The sequence below is a fragment of the Berghia stephanieae genome, chromosome 2 (genome assembly GCF_034508935.2).
Source record: "Berghia stephanieae isolate SIO BIC M18660-M18661 chromosome 2, UCSD_Bste_1.3, whole genome shotgun sequence".
Lineage (NCBI taxonomy): Eukaryota > Metazoa > Mollusca > Gastropoda > Nudibranchia > Aeolidiidae > Berghia > Berghia stephanieae.
The window spans coordinates 71335531-71360530 of record NC_088361.1 but is presented as its reverse complement, the minus strand read 5'-3'; the positions used below and the strand labels follow the sequence as shown (position 1 = coordinate 71360530).

At 37.2% G+C, this 25000-nt stretch overlaps 1 protein-coding gene across 3 annotated transcripts in view; it reads left to right on the top strand.

Annotated features, from left to right (window-relative positions):
* LOC144965472 (NACHT and WD repeat domain-containing protein 2-like) overlaps positions 1-25000 on the top strand; it is an 82669-nt gene that overhangs the window by 49254 nt on the left and 8415 nt on the right. For all 3 annotated transcript variants that reach the window (XM_078900842.1, XM_078900844.1, XM_078900843.1), the window contains exons 4-8: positions 5973-6089; positions 10988-11191; positions 12499-12643; positions 16790-16931; positions 18559-18694. In XM_078900842.1, coding sequence (XP_078756968.1) covers positions 5973-6089; positions 10988-11191; positions 12499-12643; positions 16790-16931; positions 18559-18694 — 744 coding nt within the window. The remainder of the gene's footprint in view (positions 1-5972; positions 6090-10987; positions 11192-12498; positions 12644-16789; positions 16932-18558; positions 18695-25000) is intronic.

Sequence of the window (25000 nt, the reverse complement as noted above, 5' to 3'; positions counted from 1 at the left end):
TTATCCTTAAGCGTTTATCGTCTGATTGATATAATTTAGTGAGAACTAATTATTAAAATGGCTGTATAAAAACAATAACAAAGAGCTGAGTGACGCCAACTTCGTCTCTTCCATTTTTTTGTTCTATTTCCTTCTTCTGAGATTTTTGTCTCGCACCAGAGTGACGCTCAAGATTTGTCACTGTATCAGTCCTAACAAAGACTGACGTAAACTGTTACGAGTTAAAGCACCAAATAAAATATAGCTGTAAACCGTCTCTAACTTCTAACCCAGTTCAAGAGCGACGCACTCAATGACCACGTTCTTGATAATATACATATAATATAGATTACCAAACGCAGGAATGCCGTTTATATTTCTGGAAAAGTCTCTAACATTGTGGGAATTCCAAATCATTAAACAGTAATGAATTTACAACCCTGATTAAATGCCATACAAGTTTATATCAAGATTTCAAGATGTCTCAAAGATCCAACAATAAAAAGATTTGCTTTACCCGTGATATCGCAATACATTCGCTTTCTTGACCATTATCCCTTAGCTGTTACTTACGATTGGTTTTATCCAAACGTTACGTGGTAAAGTATGCGCGCGTATCTGACATGCGTAGGCCACACAATAGGCTGATTGTGATAATACCCATATAAGACTACTTGACATATCTGTTACGAATTTATCACAGATTCTATCCAAACAAAACATTGTAACCAGGATCACACCGCGATTCACCCCGCCTCGAATCAATCCTGAATCGACCAGGAAAACGTTATCTGAATCGAGCTGCTGTGTTGTTGTGATATGAAACGTAGCACCTAAATCTATACAGAAATGGACATGTTTACAGAGGAATTAAACGTCTCGGTGTCATGAAATACAAGCTTAACATACGAATACTACTTCCAATTTTGGTGACTTCGGAAATATTATAAAACATCCATAATATGGCCATACACTCTGGCAGTTACCATTGGCTTTCTCTTTTTATTGTTTTCTGATGCCAGTAGCGTCTAAACAACTCAAGTTTTACACATGAAGCTTAATCTTTATCTTTGTTGTCAAATGTTCACTTTTTGATAAATGGTCAAAAATTTTGAAAATTTCAAGTGGTGAATATTGAGTTGCAGCGAAAGTGAGTTCAATTTGAAATAGAAGAAAGAAACTCATGGTTTTCTGATTGTGGAAAAATTGAATTTAAATAATAAAAAAAGAAGAGAAAAGGATAAAGATTAAACAATCAGAAATCCTATTCTTATTTATGTTTAAAATACTAAATATTAGCTTAATATACTTAGAAATCAAAACACTAGTCAAGTCAAGTGTGTTTGATCTTTGTTTTCACTAGACGCTTTTTTTAACCCCCCCCCCCCCCACCCCGCCCCATTAATCATTTAACTGCCGTACTCTCTGGAAAGAAACGTATTTATTACTTTGGCCAGAAAACACATCCTTCAAATATTGGGCGATTTAAAAGACCCTCATCTTGGCATACGCTATCAAACCTAGGACTTCTTGAATACGTGTCTTTCTAGAGAACGGCAGTAATGATAATGATTTAAAAACAAAAATAAAAATGGTTTGGCTATATAAGAAGCGCCAATTCACTGTCCAGGAATGCTAATTTTTGGGGATGATTTTTTCCCTGTAGTTCTCATGCTGTTTTATCCAACATTACCTTTTCAAAATTTGTATCCGTAATGACCTTGAACTCATTACAATTTTCAAGGCAAAATCACATAAAACTTGACAGACTACTGGAGTATCGAATACCTTCTTATACTCTTATCTTACTTGCACGTATGTATTTATCTAACCGCTTGAACCAGCCCTTTCTCTCAGGATATCATTATGTTTTTCTAGAGAGATTATAAATGATTTGTCAAGTTCGTACGATGTTAATAGGAATAACCAGTTTTACCCTTTGAGGAATACTGAGATTTTAAAATCTTGCCTTAAATAGGGCTCTGGCTGAACTATCATCCTTGTAAAATATAGGAAGATATCTAAAAATACTCACATTCGCAACTCCTATTCACCCATTATCTTAACACTGTTACCATCCATTTTGCTTTTCCAATATATTGGACGAGGCTTTTGAGAAATCTTATAATCGAGAATCTACCTCTATCCCACATTGGTCATTATCTAAATTTTAAAAATTCTTATGCCTTTGTATTGTTTCAAAAATGAATGTCCTAATATATTCTTTTCCCATGATTCTTAGAAGATTGAGTTTGAATTTTCTCTAATCTGACAACCAACAGATTTTTACCGTTTTTACCAAGAGAGAAGTAACAACGAACTTCAATGAAGCCCGACTCGCTTATCTATTACCTTTCTCGGTGAAAGTGGCGAATTATACAGCTATCGCCATATAAATAATAGAAGATACTGTGATTTATTTTTTATGAAAAGTCATGTTGCCGTTTAAGGGTTTTCTCAAACACCAGAACAGCAACAAACAAACAAATAAACAAACAAACATACAAACACAACAAAATTATGTTGCTGTAAGGTATGCTACAACACAGCAATGTTTTGTCATTATAGGTACCCTACTTATGATGATTATCGAGACCTCGAATGGACAGGTCATTGCCAAAAGCCACTGACCAGATTCCTGATCGATTAAATAAGTGACCACCAGCTGTCTTGCTCTGACAAAGTGCCTTTTTTAGTTATGACACAAAACTTTTACTCGGTTTATCGATGGATTTAGATTACTTTTAACTTTTTTTAAAGTCCAAAATCAAGTTTGGTAAGTTTTGACAAGCAGAGAGGTCAGCTTGATTCATCGATATATGAAGTAAAAGTTTTAAGGTCAAAAAGACAAAAGTTGTATAATCAGTGTGTGTGGCAGACCAGTCCAGTCACTCAGCTGCCAGTACATGGTCACAAGTTTACCTAGTGCTAATAAGATACTGGCACTGGTCACCGCTGTAGACGTGTTGTAATGTCATGGACAGAATTTTAAGTTGACATTTTCTGTACCATTGGATTTTTTTATAACAAGCCACCAACTTACCTACTGTCCCTTAACGATTGTTCCTTCTTTTTTTTGCCCTTTTTTTTCTTCTTCTTCTTCTTCTTCTTCTTCTTCTTCTTCTTCTTCTTCTTCTGCTTCTTCTTCTTCTTCTTCTTCTTCTTCTTCTTCTTCTTCTTCTTCTTCTTCTTCTTCTTCTTCTTCTTCTTCTTCTTCTTCTTCTTCTTCTTCTTCTTCTTCTTCTTCAAGAAGAGGGAGAGAGAGAGAGAGAGAGAGAGAGAGAGAGAGAGAGAGAGAGAGAGAGATGGATGGATGGATGGATGGATAGGTAGGAGAGAGAGATATATATAGATAGATAGATAGATAGATAGATAGATAGATAGAGAGAGAGAGAGAGAGAGAGAGAGAGAGAGAGAGAGAGAGAGAGAGAGAGAGAGAGAATGAAAGAGAGCGAATTGTCAGACAACTGGACACCTGATCGCATGATATTCTGGCATGTCATCCAACGAAGGTTACATTGGACCCCTTAGGGTTAACTGATAAGAATTATTCCAGAACTTAAATATGAAGGCGGTACTGCTGGGGGGTGGAAGAAGAAGAAGAAGAAGAAGAAGAAGAAGAAGAAGAAGAAGAAGAAGAAGAAGAAGAAGAAGAAGAAGAAGAAGAAGAAGAAATAACGGGATTAGGGATATATAGTAATACATACCGGTAAATGTAGAACTGGTAAAAATTCGCACAATTTTGGAGCTAAGAGGAGGTAAATCATCTAAGCACCCGCTGAGAACTTTCAGTAATTTTTCCCGTTCCTGTTGTTCTGGGTCAGGAATCAAACCATTTTCCTCTAAACTCTCGTCTGCCAATCCATTCTCACTGGCTACCGTGAAGGAATCATTGTGATCTTTTTCCTTACTAACTCCTTTGTGGGCAGCGGAATCATTCACATCCTTTGAACTTTTGTCCCCACTTTTCGAGCTTTTATCATGCTTTGCACCTTTGCTACTAGAATCCCCTCCACTTTTGTGACTTTTAGAATCACTTTTGGCACTTCCGGTTTTTGAGCCTTTTCCGCTTGATTCGTGACCATCCTTGGAACCTTTGGCTCCCGAATCACTTTTAGCACTTCCATTTTTGGTACTTTTGGAGCCAGATTCACCTTTGGAACTTTTGCTGCTTGAATCAGCACCATCCTTACTTTTAAGAAGAAGAAGAGGAAGAAGAAGTAGACACGAGAGAGAGAGAGAGAGAGAGAGAGAGAGAGAGAGAGAGAGAGAGAGAGAGAGAGAGAGAGAGAGAGAGTTTAGCTAAGGACGATTCAATAACTTAAAAGGAAGGCGTGTTGTAAGGGAGGGTGGGAGGGAAAAGAGAGAGAGAGAGAGAGAGAGGAGAGAGAGAGAGAGAGAGAGAGAGAGAGAGAGAGAGAGAGAGAGAGAGAGAGAGAGTTTGGCTAAGGACGATTCAATAACTTAAAAGGAAGGCGTGTTGTAAGGGAGGGTGGGAGGGAAGGAGAGAGAGAGAGAGAGAGAGAGAGAGAGAGAGAGAGAGAGAGAGAGAGAGAGAGTTTAGCTAAGGACGATTCAATAACTTAAAAGGAAGGCGTGTTGTAAGGGAGGGTGGAAGGGAAGGAGAGAGAGAGAGAGAGAGAGAGAGAGAGAGAGAGAGAGAGAGAGAGAGAGAGAGAGAAAGACAGACAGTCAGACAGAGATACAGAAAGAAAGAGAGAGAGAGAGGGAGAGAGAGAAAGATAGAGAAATATGGGAGAAGGGAAAGTAAGAAATGAGAAGAGAACTCAACCAATTGTATATTTTTGTGATTGTATGTGTGTGATTACGCACACATTGCACTTACCTGTTTTTACAGTGTTAAGACGAAATGGGCGTCTCATAGGCGACTTGCACTGTATGAAATGGACATTTGGTTTCCAAAATACGACTGGAGAATTAATGAATCATTAAGAAGCGCATGGAATCCGTGAATATTAATTTCGTTATGTTATTTACTTATTTAGTTATTGACTGGAGTAACTAATGCTCCCAGTCATATGGAAAAAAATCAAAGCTTTTATTTCGTTTTTCCGTTCTGTCTGAAAAGTTATCAGTAAAATAGTATTCCTCCCCAATGGTAGAGTTAACATGCATCTCATACCGAGTATTCAAATATCCTGACTTATATCTGTATTATTTAGGTCTCATATTTTTTTCAGGTGACAATAATAAACTAGATCTTAATATATAGCGCAATATCCACCAAACGTGCTTTACAAAGACGTCCTGGCCAACAGCAACATTTAACATGTAAGACGAGACATGATGCCTGTCAGGCGATATTACACTTTTTTCCCCGATAGAGACAACGTTGTAAACAGTCAGGTACTAATTTTATAACTGAGTACGGTGAGAGAATGTTATTAAACAAACTTTTCCGAGACTCAACCATGCGCCGCTCAGAGCGGGACTCGAAGTCAGAACCTTCCGATTCGAAGGCGAATCTCATACACTAGACCACATAGCCGCACATCGAGAGAAAGAATAACAAAATTATGGGAGAGTTCCTTGAATCACCTCTGCCTGTATATAATAACAACAGCCAAATAAAGGAGAACTTGTTAATGGAATGGCGTGGTGCATATTATTTATGATTTACGTCTCTGATATTTCCTATTTAGGTATTAACGGTGATATTAATTGAGTGATTGAAATAATGATGACACAATCAAGAATGAAAGTTATTATAATGATAATGATGGTTAGGGACATCTTGATAATAATTACTTATATTGCGGATGATGATGATGATGATGATGATGATGATGATGATGATGATGATGATGATGAAAATGATGATGATAAAAAAAGTAATAATAATAATATAAATACTTAATCTATCAACATAATTGTAAAGAGTTTCAATGTCAAAATACTTTCAATCTTAATCGTATTAAGATACATCTTCTGTCTTAATAATTAACACATCAATTTTATCTCTCTCTACTCAGGTGGTAGACATGAGATGGGGTGTCCGTGACGATGCCACAGACGATCACATGACCACCAAGTTGTGTATGCAGGAAATCGAAAACTGTCAGAGGGTTTCCATGGGACCAAATTTTATCGTAAGTTATATAAAAACTAAAATGTTTATTTTAACGCCTCCGTTCAGGCATTTTAAGCCATATAATAAAATGGCAAGCGTCTTGATGAAGATAACAGGACTGGAACCTGTATCTCTTCTTGTAAAGAGAAGAAGATGGAGGTGGACTTAACCATTGTGCTATACCAAGGAAGGTCGCCCTCATATGGACCCCGTGGGGAACAAGGAGGAGAGGGAGACCTTTGGAGACTTGGAGAAGGACCCTGAGCGTGACATGAAGACCCAGAAGTGGACGTGGGGAGAGATGTCAAAAATGGCATCAAACCGTGGAGATTATACTGTGTCGATCTTATGTGCAACTGGGTTACAGAAAGCTACCAAGAATGCTCACATAAACGCATGATTACATTGAAGAGGAAGTTTTCTTGAAGTCGTAGAACACCCTCTTACAGATTCCGTCAAGATTTTTCGGTCTACCCTTGTAAGTAATAAAATGCGGGCTTGACAAATTTAAAGTCCATATAATATTCTAAACGACGATATACTATGACAAAGCTATCAAACCTTCTAGGTCACTAGAAAAAAAAGTCAATGTCTCATCTCGGATCCAAACCAGCGACCTGCAGATCCACCTTGGCAAAGTGTAAAGTGAATTGTAGTGCTAAAAAAATTCGCTTCAACTGAAAAGCAAAACAAAGAGCAGGCACTAGAAGAATGAATCGGTAAATAACTTACTTGAGCATTTATATAACACAATATCCACTAAACGTACTCAAATCGTTTACAAAGGGTTCCCAGTCCCTAGCCAACGGCAACACCTAACATGTCGGTAGGACGAGACATGATGCTTTTAAGGCAATATTACATTTTTTTCGAAAGTCACAGGACTATTAACGGGACACAATATGACTAATTAAAAATAATGCCTTGTTTTGAACCAAATTAAATAGGCACAGATTAATATTCAATTGCATCGTCAATTAACCACCTATTTGTGATCCTGGGTGCACGCCGGAAGTGGCCACAAGGAATCTCACTTCTGTTCAAGGATGAGTAAATATATCGACTAAACCTCTTTCATCTGGCTCCTGTATTGCCGTTTTTTGTTGTTTTTATTTTTGTTTTGATTTTTTGTTTTTTGTTTGTGCGTTTTTGTGTGTGTTTTTTGTTTTGTTTTGTTTTTTGTTGTTTTTTTAATTTTTTTTTTTTTTATTGATGTTATATTGTTTTTCAGCCCAGTAATGCTCTAATGTTGATTTGTACATCGATCACATTGTTGAATTGAACCATGGAATTAATTGCGAAGATTGAGAGAAGATCGTGACTGGGTTTTTTTTTCGTGGTAAAATACAATGTTTCGAAATATGATAAAGAATGGATAATATTACGGTACTACATGTCTTAGTTAAGACTCCTTTTTTTCAAATGCCTCTATGCCCGCAACCAAATAATTTGGAAGTTGAAAATTGAGCGTTATTGCCTTTGCTCTGAATCTTAAAATAGAATCACCGATACAAATATCCTTACTTTACAAACACTTTAAAATGTTTATGAAGGGAAAGTACTGGATAAAACTAAGGAGGGGAACCAGCCACCACATTTTAAAGACGGAAATTGGACGGCTGAATACATTAATGGAAATAAATGGATGATTTCCGTCTGAAATTAGACCGATAAAATTCTTTCGGATATGATGTGGTTACTGTCGATTGATTGCAACTATTTAATCAAACAGGCACTTATTGCATCAGATTGTGGTATCGGAATCAATCAATCAATTAATCGATCGATAGTGCATTGGATGCAATCAAAAACATATTTTAACGACGAAGCGAAATGTTGTCATAACACTAATCGTTTGGTGTGACGATAAAAATAGAACACAAATCGGTTCCCACGCTGTCAGTCAGTCGGTCTGTTTGTTTGTTTGTTTGTGATCATGATCATTATCTAATCACCATTACTATCATCATCATTATCACCACACTTCTTATTAAAGATCATCACCATCATCATCACCATCATCGCCATCATCATCATCATCATCATCATCATCATCATCATCATCATCATCATTATTCAATACCCATAAAAAAGTTACTACCATAAACAGGCAGATGATATTGCAAGTTGAAAATATAAGAAAAACTTCTCGAGGATATTACTGGCCGGTGATCCTTGGCTCACAAAAAAAGAGATTGCTCGTTCTGGCCCAATATACTTTGCGATGGACTAGCGTCCTTTCCAAAGGGTGGCGAGCAATTGTCACCGATTTAACGTTGCTTAAAACGGAATAAACCACGGTTCCGTTTGCCTTACGCCTGAAGATGACTACTTTCTTGTATGAAGGGACCACAAGTATAGGAAAAGAAACGCGAGGATGTCACAGACCAGACCAGTGACCACTATGACAATTGACCGCCGTTTTCACGATTTTACCATCAAAACTTGTCACTGGACAAGCTTATGTTACCACATACCTTTGTTGACATATGCTGTTGTTTTTGTGTTAAAGAGTTAACACAAAGAAGAGGACATTTTGTCTCACTCATAGTATTGGTGCATGTAGAATGTAAAACAAAATATTAATGGTATTGTTAGTTATAGTTGTGCATATTTCATATAAAATGTCATTCGTATTAATTTGTTTTAAAAATTACCCCTGATCCTATAATATATTATGAAATATAATATTGTTGCTAAACCCTAATTAAATGTTTTCTATCGTCTCTTTAAACGAGCTTTTTTTGTTTTTGTTATTATTTTTCCGTACACAAGTTAAGAGGGGGAAGCGACATTAAAAATGATGAATTTTGACCAAGTTTGCTAAAATTAGATTTTGGTGGGATGTTGTCATGTGACCATTTGTCTGCATAAAAAATTGCATGAGAACTTCATCTTCAGTTTTTTTCGACTCAAAAAAACGTATTTTGTGACCCATAGTATGGTTAAATCCTGCCCATTTTTAGTTTCAGTGCACCGATTTCATGAAAGAATATCAAATAGTCTTTATAACAAAGTAAAGGCAAAAACATATCAATTAAAAGTAAAATCTCTCCTCTATCTTCAACAACCAATCACTTTGTTCTTAATAATGTCATGTGTCATGTGGTCACAATCCAATCAGAGAGCGAGAGGAGCGTTTTTCCCTAAACTCGTTTACTTTGACTTTTAAATGCGTTTTTCTGAAAACTGCATTTTCGTCACTAAAAACCTATCTCCTCCCCCAGGTTTCAACCAATCTTCTTCAAACTTTCTACAAATGAGTGTCATACAAATACGCAGGTCCTAAAGGAGCCGGATTTTTGAAAAAAAAATTTATGAGTAATTTGAAATTATGTAACTTTGTTCAAGGGAAAAAAATCGAGTAATAACTTTGAACTTAATTTTTAAAGTTTCTAATTTAAAAAAAAAATTAAAAATCGGGCTTCTAGAGCCTCTTTGTTTTCCTTTTTTCTATCTGTGACCAAAATATTGTGACAATCGGTTGATAAACAAAAAAGCCTTTGACTTTTTAAGATTTGTTGTTTATTTTCTAATATGGCGTCGTTTCCATAGCAACGGGCAACTTTTTTCAAAAAAATTATATGCAATCATCCTTCCCAAACAAGTACACTATGACTGTGCATAGCAGTTTAGGATATTTCATCTAATAAAAGACTGACCCTCCCACAAAGATCGGTAGTTGCACCTATCCTTTTCAACATTTATACTAACGACAAACCTGAGTTCGAGACCATCCGGATGTTTCTATATGCAGGTGATCTGTGTCTTGCGTTCCAGGCCTCTGATTTCAAGACCATTGAGGAGAGACTAACAGATGCCATGAAGACACTCTCTGATTACTATTTGAAGAATTCACTAAATGCCAACCCCTGGAAAAACTTAAGTGTGCGCCTTTCATTAAAAAACTGCCAAGCCTACAGGAGACTGAACATCTCCTGGAATGGAAACATAGTAGAGAACAATACATTCCCTGTGTACCTCAGTGTCACCTTAGACGGTTCATTGTCCTTCTCCCAGCTCACACAAAGAAGACAAAAGCAAAGGTGGCCAGAAGAAACAACCTCCTAAGAAAACTGGCAACGTTACATAGGGAGCAGATCCAAAAACAGTCAGGACAACTGCACTAACCCTCTCCTATTCATCGACCGAATACGTCCCATCAGTCTGGGCAAGATCCTGTCATACCAAAAATATTGACCCTGAGCTACATAACGCCTACCGGATCATTACTGGTAACTTGAAACCAACTGCAGTTCCAGTCCACCATCGGCTGACTGGCATTGCACCTCCCCACAAGTCCAGAAATATAAACAGGAAATTGACCCAAGGCATCCCCTCCAAGACCACAACCCGACGACTATTAGACTGAAATCAAGAAAGAGCTTCATGAAGAAAGCATCAACCCTGACCATGCAGCTGTCTACCGATTTTCCACATGGAGGGAGGGGAACAATCATGCAAATGAAGCCGTTGGAGATCCATGAGAAGAACTACCCACTGTAACTGAGCTCCCCAGGAATGAATTGGTAACACTAAACAGAGCACTGGCAAAACTTGGAAGAACAGCAGGAAGCATGAAAAAGTGGGGGCTGGCTGAGACCAGCTTGTGTACATGTGGATGCCCAGAGCAGACGATGGAGCATATCTTTAGAGAATAACAGGACGGGCCCAGCTGCACTAATCATGATCTAAGAGTCTGATCCCCAGATACTGTGGAGTGGGTTCGGTGTTTGGAGCGACAAGCTATGATGACCTCCATCCTATTGATGATCCCGATCGAGTTATGAATTGAGATCACAGTGAAGCTATCTGAGATTTTCCTTTACGAAACCAACTAAATTGATATCTGCTGTAAAGCTGAAATTGAAAACAGAGAACTTTAACTTGTACATTCTTATTTTGAAATCATTCTAGGTGTTTCTTGGACAAAAATACGGGTACCGTCCGATTCCGGCAGAGATTGTTGCCTCGGAGTATGTGATGCTTCGTGACTGCGCCAAGCAAAACCCAGAGGAAGTTCACCTCCTCGATGAGTGGTATAAGAGGGACGATAATTTTGTACCACCGGTCTACGTCCTTCAACCCATCAGCTCTGTATACACAAACTTCAACAATAAAGTACGTATTATGAGTGATTATTATTCAGTAGGTATAATAATAAGTTTATAACATTTCGATACCTATCATTCCCTTCGAGGTCTTATTAAACCAGTCTTGACTTTGGAGCGTATACGATTCTTGCACTCTTGCTTTTTGGAATTCGGACGTGTTCCCAATTGCTGCACGAACTTACAAGTTCTCGTTGGGAATAACGTTCAAAATCCAAGACACAAGAGTGTAAGACATCTTTTATTCTACCCCTCAATTGAATCTGATTTAATTTTCTCTGAATAAAGGACTTAAAATATAATTTTAGTGAAATTAACGCTTGATAATCGTCACAGTTATTGTGATCTTGTTACCATGAGGCGTCACTATTTATGGGGAGGGGTATAATAATATAGGATTCTTTCACGGGTTCAGATTTATTAAATGAGTTATTTTTTATCGTAGAAATTATTCTCGTCAGATATACAATCAATGAAATGTTAAATTCTATTTTACAAGACTTTTGAGTAAGGAATCTCTAGTTAAATAATGTAATTAGTAAAGACGAACGAATCACTCGTTGAAATAGAAATAAACTATCCTCGTCATGCCACTCATGGTAGATTCCAATAGATTTAGACATAAAATGCCCATTGGGTTTTCATTGAATGTTAAATTAATTTTTTTTCCATGCCCTGTTTAAAATTTAGTAAAATATATGAAATTGGTTTTATTTTTTGTCTAATTCAAGGTCATGTCAAACGAAAAAAAAAATGAATTTCCCGTTGTGGATTTTATTGACCTGGTCGTTCAAAATGATCGCATGCAGCGTCCTATCTAAATGTCTCAAGCAAATATTCTTGTCCATTTTACGATATGGAAATTGCAATTAATTTTAAAGGGTGATGATAAAAGAACTGATTTTGATGAAAACGAACTTTGACGATGATGGTCGATAGCAATAACCATGATAACAATAATGATGATAACAATAATTTAGCTGTTGATGATGATGATGATGATGATGATGATGATGATGATGATGATGATGATGATGATGAAGAAGAAGATCATGATGTTAATGATGATGTAGATGATGAAGAAGATGATAATGATGATGATAATGATGATGATGATGATGATGATGATGATGATGATGATGATGATGATGATGATGATGATGAAGAAGATCGTGATGTTAATGATGATGTAGATGATGAAGATGATGATGATGATGATGATGATGATGATGATGATGATGATGATGATGAAGATCATGATGTTAATGATGATGTAGATGATGAAGATGATGATGATAATGATGATGGATATCCCAGGGTAAGCCCACTCAAATGGAGCAAGACCAGGCAGCATGGTGGAACACCCTTGGACAACTTACCAAGATCATCAGGAAGGCTGCACAGGTCCTCTTTATTACCAAAAAGATCGACAGGGAACAAATGCACCACTATTTCATGTCAGGTGAGTGACGAAGATAAAATAATTGAGAGTTTCTTGTCATTTGTTATGAAACTCTTCCGTTTTTTGAGGGGTTTTTTTGGGGGAGAGGGGGGGGGGGGGTTAGGGTAGGGGGGGGGGGCGTGTTTAGTTGGGTTGTTTTTGGTTTGTTTTGTTTTGTTTCATTCTTTTTGTTGTTTTTTTTTGTTTGTTTCTTTTAAGTCATTTACAGGCAAAACGTTCCATTAAGTATCCCATTTTAAAAGATTGTCATAATACTTAGTTAACTCAATCAATCAGGATTGAATGTTAGTGATCTCCAGTATGGGTGATAAGCTCTTATGTTTTCAATTCTGTGTAACAAGAAACACTGGATTGCAGCTAACAGTGTAGGACCTAGGATATTGGGGTTTTGCTACTCACTTTTTTCCATCACGGCCCTGTGGAGGCCGTTTAGAGTACTGTTTTGCTGTGCCAATGGACAAAAAAAAGACCAAAAAAATTTGAAAGATAATTTTTATTACAACTCCGTTCATTTGATATGATCTGATACTGATTGTTATTTTTGGATTTTTAAAAATGCGAAATAAAGCATAACAAATAAACCTGTTATTGGAACGGCAAATGTAATTACAATTTTCATTTCCGTCCGAGGATTGGCTCTCCGAAATGTTTTATTCCAATGCAATTATCAATCCCTTTGAAACTCGAATATTCTTTTTCACAGCCTATTTATTTTCCTGATATTCAGTTACAGGTATAATTCTTCGAACAGACCAAAGCAGTTAAATTAATCTAGTGGTTTCTTTAAAATAAATAAGACAACAAATATGGAATTTTAAAGTTCTGGTTTCTACTCTGTAAAAGTGTATTGCAAAAAAAAAAAAAAGATTAAATAAAGATCAAAGATAACGAACACTTTTAAGCCTTGGGGAAGATTGGTTTACTGTTATGTTCTAAACCGAGATGCTTGTTAATGAAGACGAAAATATTTTTGCTTTTATAAGGAAACTTTTTAAAATCAATTAAATAGTAATCTTCAATGATCAAATTATATCCATAACAACTGCCATTTTAATAATAATAAACAACATTTTATAATAATTTAATAAACTTGTCAAATTTACTAGTCTGATAACCCTTTAGATTTAAATCTTACGGCGATGTTCAACGACCTTTCTATCTGAATACACATTTGGATTAATAAATCCCTTTTCAAGTAGACACCTGTTGTGTAAAGATCGTGGCTCTGCATTAATCTATTCTTTCCGTCCCTATAGTAGGAACGAACTTGACGTCACTCAGCTCTTTGTTTTTGTTTTAGCCAGCCATGATTATTTCTCAGTAATTTGTATTACTCAGACTATAAACTTTCAAGGTTACACATAGTTTTGTGCGTTGGCACGTTATATCCGGCTGATGTAAGTTGTGAGCACTGTACCCAAAAGCACAGCATCAATGATAGTTGTTACGCCAGAAAAAAACCACAAAACAAAAACAGTAAAAATCATATAACAGCGCTCACTAGGAATAATAATGCTCCATGCACATCTTCTACGAGGGTGACTCAAAAAGTAATGGGACAAAAATGTCCTACTGATTTCATTTCTTTTTCAAGTGACGTCATATTTGGCTCAATTGAATTACACATGCACTCTTTAAACCAAAAGTTAAAGTGTTTAATTCTATTAAATTTTGACAAAGTTATCAAAGTTCAAAATGGCAGACCCGCACTGATGTCAGACAGTGACAGAAAGCTGTCATTGAAAATATTGTTTTCGAAGAAGAAATCTCGAGTAACATTTTTAAACGTCTTGGGAAAGTTTATAAAACTCAGGCATTTTGTATAGGAAATATTTTTAGGTAGGTTGAATATGTATCTCGTCATTTAGAAGAAAATGAGATACAATTCAATACCTAGACCTAACTGAAACCCCCTCAAACATGTCTTTATCTGACAAGTCTTGTGATGGCCGTCGTCCAAGCAGTGTCAACCCAGTGAATCAAATAAAGACAGAAGCATTGATCAGATCTGATAGGAGAACTCTTGATGACATAGCAGGTACAAATAGATATTGAAGCGACGGAAAGCAAGAATTCGTCGAGTTTGAACGGATTTAATAGTGGAAAGAGTACGGTTTCCTCATGAAAATGTCCCTCCACAAACGTGTCAGGAAACGGGAGGTCATCGATGGACAACGCTGTATCACCTTCCGTATTTGTCAGACTTGACACTTTCAGGTTTCCTTCTTTTTGGTCTACTCCACTAAAGGAGGCAATGAGGGGACATCGCTTTGAAGATGGCGAAGAAGCCAAGACAAAAGTGAAAAATTGGCTGAAAGTTCAGTCAACTCAGTTTTACGAAGACAGATTACATGGCCTTACAAAACGGTGGACTATGGCTATCGAGAGAGAGGCGGAGACTGTGTTGAAAAGTAGCATTTTACTCGGCTAATGGCAAGCTTTAATTTGAAACATGATACATGGTATTGATTCAATTTGTTTTAAAGTAATAAGAAAGTCCCATTACTTTTTGACTCAACCTCGTAGTATAAATCCATTGACATTTCTCATTACAACAATTATAAACTAGCCAATCAATTTACATTCGATGATCAGATCTGTAAATCTGTCCTGGTAGTTAACACGTCTTCGTTAATATACCGTTGGTATAAAATTATTTCTTAGAGTAATTGCAGGAACTGTGCACCATTATCAAAACTGACAATTGATTTGGAATTGCAGAGAACCTTTTTTTCTACCATCACGAAAGGGTGACAGCGTAATTTCTTTTCAAATGAAAAATCAAAGTGAAATTCCAATAATTCTCTCCCACCCGCATTTCCGGCTACATCGCCCTTTATAGCCCACGCACAAAATATCTGTACGATTAACATAAAATAGAGAGAAGTCTGGGTCTATTTCCTTTTCCAATTACTGGCGACGAAAATTGTGGCGGATTTATTTCTTGAAAGTGTAGTTTTACAGCCGAAATAGTGCCTGCGATATCATTAGCATACCAAGGACACGTTAAATTGTAATGAATTATGAGGTACCGGACTTATTTTTGGTAACTTGAGGAATTGATTTGACAGCATAATGATGTTTACGGAAACTGGAAACCTTTTTAAAAAAAGATTACTCGAGCCATACATTGGCTTTACAAACTCTAGGTTTTCTTCTTCTTAAATTGATAAACCGAGGCATGATTTTCTTTTTGTAATTACTATCTCTTTTAGTTCATTATCAGTTTAATCATATGAAAGTCACGGATGTTGAACCCGCCATTACTTTTGCTGCTAGATGATCTTAAAATGTTCAATTGTGAACGCGCATCCAAACCATGTCCATTTGCCTGTGAGTCGAGTATCAAACGGATCGCACTACGGGACCCAAAATGCACAATCTTCGAGGAGCTCCTATCTGAGTTTGCTAACAGGGCAACTCACACAAAATAGCGCATATAAATTATATGTATGGTTACATGTGTCCTGTTGGATGAATGATAACGTATTGTTGACTGTAGAAATAGTCAAAAAGTCTTTATAAGTACAACTACGGCCTACCAAAATGCCTCATAATATATATTATTGTTCATATGAAGAAATATTACAATAGTTGGATCTCCCCGGTTTAAAGTACAGAAGAATTCATGGTTATTTGATTCAAAGTTATAGATTGATACACAGTATGGATAAAATTGATTCATTACAATTCATGACTGTCTTTACTGTAACGTTTAAAAGAGGAGATAAATTTAAACTTTACTTATTCAGATGTAATATTAATGCTAGACGAAAATCGTTAATGTTTCGTACCATTCACTTGGTACCATTGATTGTGGAATAATATTGGATTCGAATCAAAGAATGTTTTTTCTCTGGGTATTTATAAAGGTTGATGGACCAAAAGCTGCATTATCTAAGATTTCAATATGGCCAGTAATGTTTTCTTAATCATTTGTTGAATGAATCACTTTTTATATTATTGATTGATCATATTGTATTTTTATATCAAAGGCATTTAGTGATATAATCCTCAATTAACCCTTAACCATGTTATATTATATGCTTTGGTAATGTTACATATGCCAATTCTTATTTATTCGTTTAAAAACAAACCAAAAACCTATTTAAATTAAACAAACTTGTCATAAATACTGCTTCATAGTAACTGAGAGAGAAGTTCAACACGGCATCCTCAAAGCCCAGAACGTAGAAGACCATTGTTTGGCTTACATCAGGGACATCAGCAACATGAACTTGACTCTCATGAGGATTGCCGGAAACTTCGTTGATATGGCGGCAAGAAGGTGAGTCGTAAAATTCGTTTTGCTTTCCTACTCTTCTTACTACTACTACTACTACTACTACTACTACTACTACTACTACTACTACTACTACTACTACTACTACTACTACTACTACTACTACTACTCCTACTACTACTACTACTGCTGCTGCTGCTACTACTACTACTACTACTACTACTACTACTACTACTACTACTACTACTACTACTACTACTACTACTACTATTACTACTACTACTACTACTACTACTACTACTACTACTACTACTACTACTAACACTACTACTTCTACTAATAACTACTATTACTACCATTACCACCACCACTACTACTACTTCTAATACTACTATCAACTACTACTACTACTACTACTACTACTACTACTACTACTACTACTACTACTACTACTACTACTACTACTACTACTACTACTTCTTCTTCTACTACTACTACTACTACTACTACTACTACTACTACTACTACTACTACTACTACTACTACTACTATCACTACTACCACTACTACTACTACTACTACTACTATACTACTACTACTACTACTACTACTACTACTACTACTACTACTACTACTACTACTACTACTACTACTACTACTACTACTCCATGCATTGTCTTCGTGCAGCTATGTGGTCTTTCGGATCGGAAGGTTCTGGGTTCGAGCCTCGTTCGGCGCATAGTTTGGTCCTTAGAAAAGGCTCTTTACTCACATTCTCTCGCCGTACTCAGGTATTAAAATGAGTATTTGGCCGTTAACAACGTTTTCTCTGTCAGGAGAAAAATGCAATATCGCATAACAGACGTGTTGGTGTTGGTCAGTGACCCTTTGTAAAAGCGCTTTGAGCACGTTTAGTGGATATTGCGCTACATAAAAGCTCAAGGATTTTTTTATCACTTTACAATAACGTCTGATGAAATGAGTTTGCATGTAACGAGAGGACCTGAATTGTTTTTAAAATCAAAATTTATCCCGACATTTTGTTATAACAACAGACTTTACCGTGTTAACCAGAAAGCAGTCATAGCGATTCAGCGCGAGATTCAATGAAGCCTGAGTTGAATCGTTATTTCAGCCTTTCGTTGATTAATCCGATTGAAATACATTGCTGATTATCCTTTCTGAGAATTGTCGTAAAATATGACAATGCTCAGCTCTATGCGTTCTAATGTCCTTGACTGAAAATCCATGTAAAAGATATTTCATGAAAACACTCAAGTATGTTTCTTGAATTTCCCAAGTGTTTATATAACCTTAGATATTCTCCTCTTGGATAACTTGATTGCATCCGCATCATTGAGTGGAATTATTGCCATATTTATGGTTTTCAAGTATCAACGTGGCTCAGCGGTATGGTCTTTGCTTCGTACCCAGAAGATACCGAGTTCGACTTCCCACCACATTGTATTACATTGAGCAAGTCATCAAGACCTGGTTCACTTTGCGGCGCTGCACTGCGGATGACGCCTACATTATTCCTGTTTTCCCTTTGAATAGACCGTAGAGACAAATATTCCCTTAGGAATGAATAAAGGGATTTTATTTTATTTTGTTTTATTTTATTTGATAATTGTAACTGTATGATCAAAATTATCCAAATATCATTTTTCAGCGTGGATAACGCCGCACAAGAGTTGTTGAAGACTCTTCGGGATGACAAGCTTCCCAAAAGATTGTCAGAAAACAACATCACAAGGTTCACTGTTGATTGGGCCGGTAAAAACGGAATTGACCCAGAAGTTCACTTGGTTAGTGACATGTGTACATAGGATAATAAGAGTAAAACTATGAATACACGAAGAAATTACATTTAAAAGCATTACTCATGACTGAATGTTTACTCTTTTCTTGAATTCTAACTCTAATACACAATCCCCTCTTTGTTTATAACATTTTAAGATCCAAATTCTGATTCGCTATAATAATATTTATCTTTCCTTTCTCCTATTACGCTCTCTCTCTCTCTCTCTCTCTCTCTCTCTCTCTCTCTCTCCCTTCTCTCTCTCTATCTATCTATCTTTCTATTTATCTATCTATCTATCTATCGATCTATCTATCTATCTATCTATCTATCTATCTATCTATCTATCTATCTATCTATCTATCTATCTATATATATATATATCTATCTATCTATCTATCTATCTATCTATCTATCTATCTATCTATCTATCTCTTTCTATCCACCACACACACACACACACAGACACACACACACACACACACACACAAACACACACACACAAAACACACACTTTATTTTCAAACATGAAAAGCGCCAACAATTAAAATCTCTATCCACTTACTGAAGATTGCAACAAGAAATTAACAGATCTGAACAAGTGAAAAAATAGTAGGATAAATGTTTTATAACCTAATATATATTTTCTCAAATGACTCTAAATACTGGCAGAAGAAAGAATTCAACACACTGTAAGGGAGGCCAGCATTGTCAGCCTGAATGTTTTATGGTTAACAAAGATTATCTCCCTAACATTACAACAGTTCATTACATTAATAATATAGTGTGCGAGAAAATAAAAGGCCCCACTTTGGAGATATGCTGTCATTTAAAAAGTTATAATAGTAGACACTCCAGGCGGAGTTGTCGTACCAATAAGGTCGCAGGTTCAAACCCCACCACCGCCGCGAAAAAATTTTTTATTCTCTATTGTCTTCTGGCACTTTTCTACTCACTTCATATCTTGTTGTTACCAACATAAGTGCCTGCTCCACTCACTTTTCTGAATTAAAAATTCACCCCATACACCGGAGCATACTCAATGTCTCAATCGTTTCTATGTTATATGTTTGTGATGAGAATATTGGCTATTAAGCTTAACTGCTGGTCAAAATTACTTCGCGATGGTGGTGAACGAATCGGCGATCTCAAGAAGTGGGTGAGAGAGGGTTCTAGAAATGACTTTGGGTTTGAAACGAATATTTTTTGTGTTCGTGGATAGCTCACACGGTAGAGCCACGCTCTAACCTGCCAGGCGGAGTTGTCGTACCAATAAGGTCGCAGGTTCAAACCACACCACCGCCGCGAAAAAAAATTTTATTCTCTATTGTCTTCTGGCACTTTTCTACTCACTTCATATCTTGTTGTTACCAACATAAGTGCCTGCTCCACTCACTTTTCTGAATTAAAAATTCACCCCATACACCGGAGCATACTCAATGTCTCAATCGTTTCTATGTTATATGTTTGTGATGAGAATATTGGCTATTAAGCTTAACTGCTGGTCAAAATTACTTCGCGATGGTGGTGAACGAATCGGCGATCTCAAGAAGTGGGTGAGAGAGGGATCTAGAAATGACTTTGGGTTTGAAACGAATATTTTTTGTGTTCGTGGATAGCTCACACGGTAGAGCCACGCTCTCACCTGCCAGGCGGAGTTGTCGTACCAATAAGGTCGCAGGTTCAAACCCCACCACCGCCGCGAAAAAATTTTTTATTCTCTATTTTCTTCTGGCACTTTTCTACTCACTTCATATCTTGTTGTTACCAACATAAGTGCCTGCTCCACTCACTTTTCTGAATTAAAAATTCACCCCATACACCGGAGCATACTCAATGTCTCAATCGTTTCTATGTTATATGTTTGTGATGAGAATATTGGCTATTAAGCTTAACTGCTGGTCAAAATTACTTCGCGATGGTGGTGAACGAATCGGCGATCTCAAGAAGTGGGTGAGAGAGGGATCTAGAAATGACTTTGGGTTTGAAACGAATATTTTTTGTGTTCGTGGATAGCTCACACGGTAGAGCCACGCTCTCACCTGCCAGGCGGAGTTGTCGTACCAATAAGGTCGCAGGTTCAAACCCCACCACCGCCGCGAAAAATTTTTTTATTCTCTATTGTCTTCTGGCACTTTTCTACTCACTTCATATCTTGTTGTTACCAACATAAGTGCCTGCTCCACTCACTTTTCTGAATTAAAAATTCACCCCATACACCGGAGCATACTCAATGTCTCAATCGTTTCTATGTTATATGTTTGTGATGAGAATATTGGCTATTAAGCTTAACTGCTGGTCAAAATTACTTCGCGATGGTGGTGAACGAATCGGCGATCTCAAGAAGTGGGTGAGAGAGGGATCTAGAAATGACTTTGGGTTTGAAACGAATATTTTTTGTGTTCGTGGATAGCTCACACGGTAGAGCCACGCTCTCACCTGCCAGGCGGAGTTGTCGTACCAATAAGGTCGCAGGTTCAAACCCCACCACCGCCGCGAAAAATTTTTTTATTCTCTATTGTCTTCTGGCACTTTTCTACTCACTTCATATCTTGTTGTTACCAACATAAGTGCCTGCTCCACTCACTTTTCTGAATTAAAAATTCACCCCATACACCGGAGCATACTCAATGTCTCAATCGTTTCTATGTTATATGTTTGTGATGAGAATATTGGCTATTAAGCTTAACTGCTGGTCAAAATTACTTCGCGATGGTGGTGAACGAATCGGCGATCTCAAGAAGTGGGTGAGAGAGGGATCTAGAAATGACTTTGGGTTTGAAACGAATATTTTTTGTGTTCGTGGATAGCTCACACGGTAGAGCCACGCTCTCACCTGCCAGGCGGAGTTGTCGTACCAATAAGGTCGCAGGTTCAAACCCCACCACCGCCGCGAAAAAATTTTTTATTCTCTATTGTCTTCTGGCACTTTTCTACTCACTTCATATCTTGTTGTTACCAACATAAGTGCCTGCTCCACTCACTTTTCTGAATTAAAAATTCACCCCATACACCGGAGCATACTCAATGTCTCAATCGTTTCTATGTTATATGTTTGTGATGAGAATATTGGCTATTAAGCTTAACTGCTGGTCAAAATTACTTCGCGATGGTGGTGAACGAATCGGCGATCTCAAGAAGTGGGTGAGAGAGGGATCTAGAAATGACTTTGGGTTTGAAACGAATATTTTTTGTGTTCGTGGATAGCTCACACGGTAGAGCCACGCTCTCACCTGCCAGGCGGAGTTGTCGTACCAATAAGGTCGCAGGTTCAAACCCCACCACCGCCGCGAAAAATTTTTTTATTCTCTATTGTCTTCTGGCACTTTTCTACTCACTTCATATCTTGTTGTTACCAACATAAGTGCCTGCTCCACTCACTTTTCTGAATTAAAAATTCACCCATACACCGGAGCATACTCAATGTCTCAATCGTTTCTATGTTATATGTTTGTGATGAGAATATTGGCTATTAAGCTTAACTGCTGGTCAAAATTACTTCGCGATGGTGGTGAACGAATCGGCGATCTCAAGAAGTGGGTGAGAGAGGGATCTAGAAATGACTTTGGGTTTGAAACGAATATTTTTTGTGTTCGTGGATAGCTCACACGGTAGAGCCACGCTCTCACCTGCCAGGCGGAGTTGTCGTACCAATAAGGTCGCAGGTTCAAACCCCACCACCGCCGCGAAAAAATTTTTTATTCTCTATTGTCTTCTGGCACTTTTCTACTCACTTCATATCTTGTTGTTACCAACATAAGTGCCTGCTCCACTCACTTTTCTGAATTAAAAATTCACCCCATACACCGGAGCATACTCAATGTCTCAATCGTTTCTATGTTATATGTTTGTGATGAGAATATTGGCTATTAAGCTTAACTGCTGGTCAAAATTACTTCGCGATGGTGGTGAACGAATCGGCGATCTCAAGAAGTGGGTGAGAGAGGGATCTAGAAATGACTTTGGGTTTGAAACGAATATTTTTTGTGTTCGTGGATAGCTCACACGGTAGAGCCACGCTCTCACCTGCCAGGCGGAGTTGTCGTACCAATAAGGTCGCAGGTTCAAACCCCACCACCGCCGCGAAAATTTTTTTTATTCTCTATTGTCTTCTGGCACTTTTCTACTCACTTCATATCTTGTTGTTACCAACATAAGTGCCTGCTCCACTCACTTTTCTGAATTAAAAATTCACCCCATACACCGGAGCATACTCAATGTCTCAATCGTTTCTATGTTATATGTTTGTGATGAGAATATTGGCTATTAAGCTTAACTGCTGGTCAAAATTACTTCGCGATGGTGGTGAACGAATCGGCGATCTCAAGAAGTGGGTGAGAGAGGGATCTAGAAATGACTTTGGGTTTGAAACGAATATTTTTTGTGTTCGTGGATAGCTCACACGGTAGAGCCACGCTCTCACCTGCCAGGCGGAGTTGTCGTACCAATAAGGTCGCAGGTTCAAACCCCACCACCGCCGCGAAAAAAATTTTTATTCTCTATTGTCTTCTGGCACTTTTCTACTCACTTCATATCTAATAGTAGACACTTGTCCTTTTGAGACAATAATTATTTATTATTTAATAATAGCCATGTGAAATTACTAAAACATTAAACAAGTAGTTATTATTTTACAAGACTTTATAAAAACGTACCCTAAAAAATTAATATCAAAGTTGCGTCAGGATTTCATAATGCTCATACGTGATCGGTCGAACCGCCGATTTGTGACACTACAGTACGTAGGTGTTTTTTCCACGAAGCAATTGAACGACGAATATCATCAATATCCAATATCCTGGATTGCTGCTTTCAATTGCTCTTCATCTAATACTTTTTGTCTGCCCTTGTACACAACGTTTGACATTATGGCCCAAATGCTGTAATCCATATGATTTAAATCAGGGCTCATGGGAGGCCATTCATCTTTTGTTATGAATTTAATGTTGTTTTCCACTAAGAATGTTTGTGTCGATCTACTTGTGTGGGATGTAGCCCCGTCTTGTTGGAAAATAAACGAATTATCAGGATACAGTGTTAAGCAATCTGGTAACAGTTTTTTCTTAAGCAGTATCGTATAATTTTGTGCATTCACTTTTGTTGTTTTGGTATCGATGAAATGGAGACGGGTTTTGCCTTTCCGAAACCATTTTTTTGAGAACCTATTACTCTCGTGGTAAAGTCTATCCAGTGAAATATCAGTTTTTCTACTACCGTACACAACGTCATTATGACTGTTTCTTGCAGGGTTCAATAGTGAAGTCTTTTTCGTCAGTAAAATGATATGCTTAACGTCGTCGTGGGTGAATTTGTCCAGTAAAGCTCTTGCTCGTGTTTTGCGTTTTCTCTTGACGTTTTCAGACTTTCTGCCGGTTTTGATTCGCTTGAAAGGGCGGAGATTAAGATTTTTTTTTATAAACTGCCGTACGGAAAAGTCACTTATGCCTAGTACACCTGCAACTTCACGAGTAGAGAGATGGGATCCAGGATTGTCTTCTTGAGACAGAATAGCATCTTCCACAAAGTCGATATTTTCCTCTACCCTCGCTGAACGGGGCGGCCACCACCTTTTTTCTATGATTTGACCCTTCTTTTCGTACTTTTGTAATGATTTTGTTAACCGTCCTGACTGACCAGTTCTTATATGGAAATTCTCGGACAATCTCTTTACCATTCCAACCCTTTTCCTCGAATAATGCTTTATTAACACTTTTATCCTCCTCAGAATAAACCATGGCTGTTAGTTGTCAGTTTTAGGAATTCTGCTTATACATGTTTATATTCTGTTTATATATATATATATATATATATATATATATATATATATATATATATATATATATATATATATATATATATATACCTCACAGAATAAGGCCGTACTACAAAATAATTTTCTAAGTGATGAGTTACACGCCTTGAATTTTATATAGAATAAAAATTTACCGTGTAAGCAAAAACCTGCGAAGTCCCAGGTGTGAGAATTTTTGCCAAAATGAGGGTCATTTAAATCGATCGCTATTTGAAGGAAGAGTTTTCTGGCCAACTTTTAAAAATTGATTTTTTTAAACTTGAGCTTTAACTTGAGCTGTTAATATCGCGCAATATCCATTAGGATATAAACGTGCTCAAAGCGCTTTACAGGGGATCCCTGACCAACAGCAACATGTAACATATAGAACAGGACATGACCCCTGTTAGGCGACATTGCATTTTTTTCCCCGACAGCGACAACGCTGTTAACGGCCAGGTACTCGTTTCACACCTGAATACGATGAGAGAATGTGAGTAAAGAGCCTTTTCTAAGGACTCA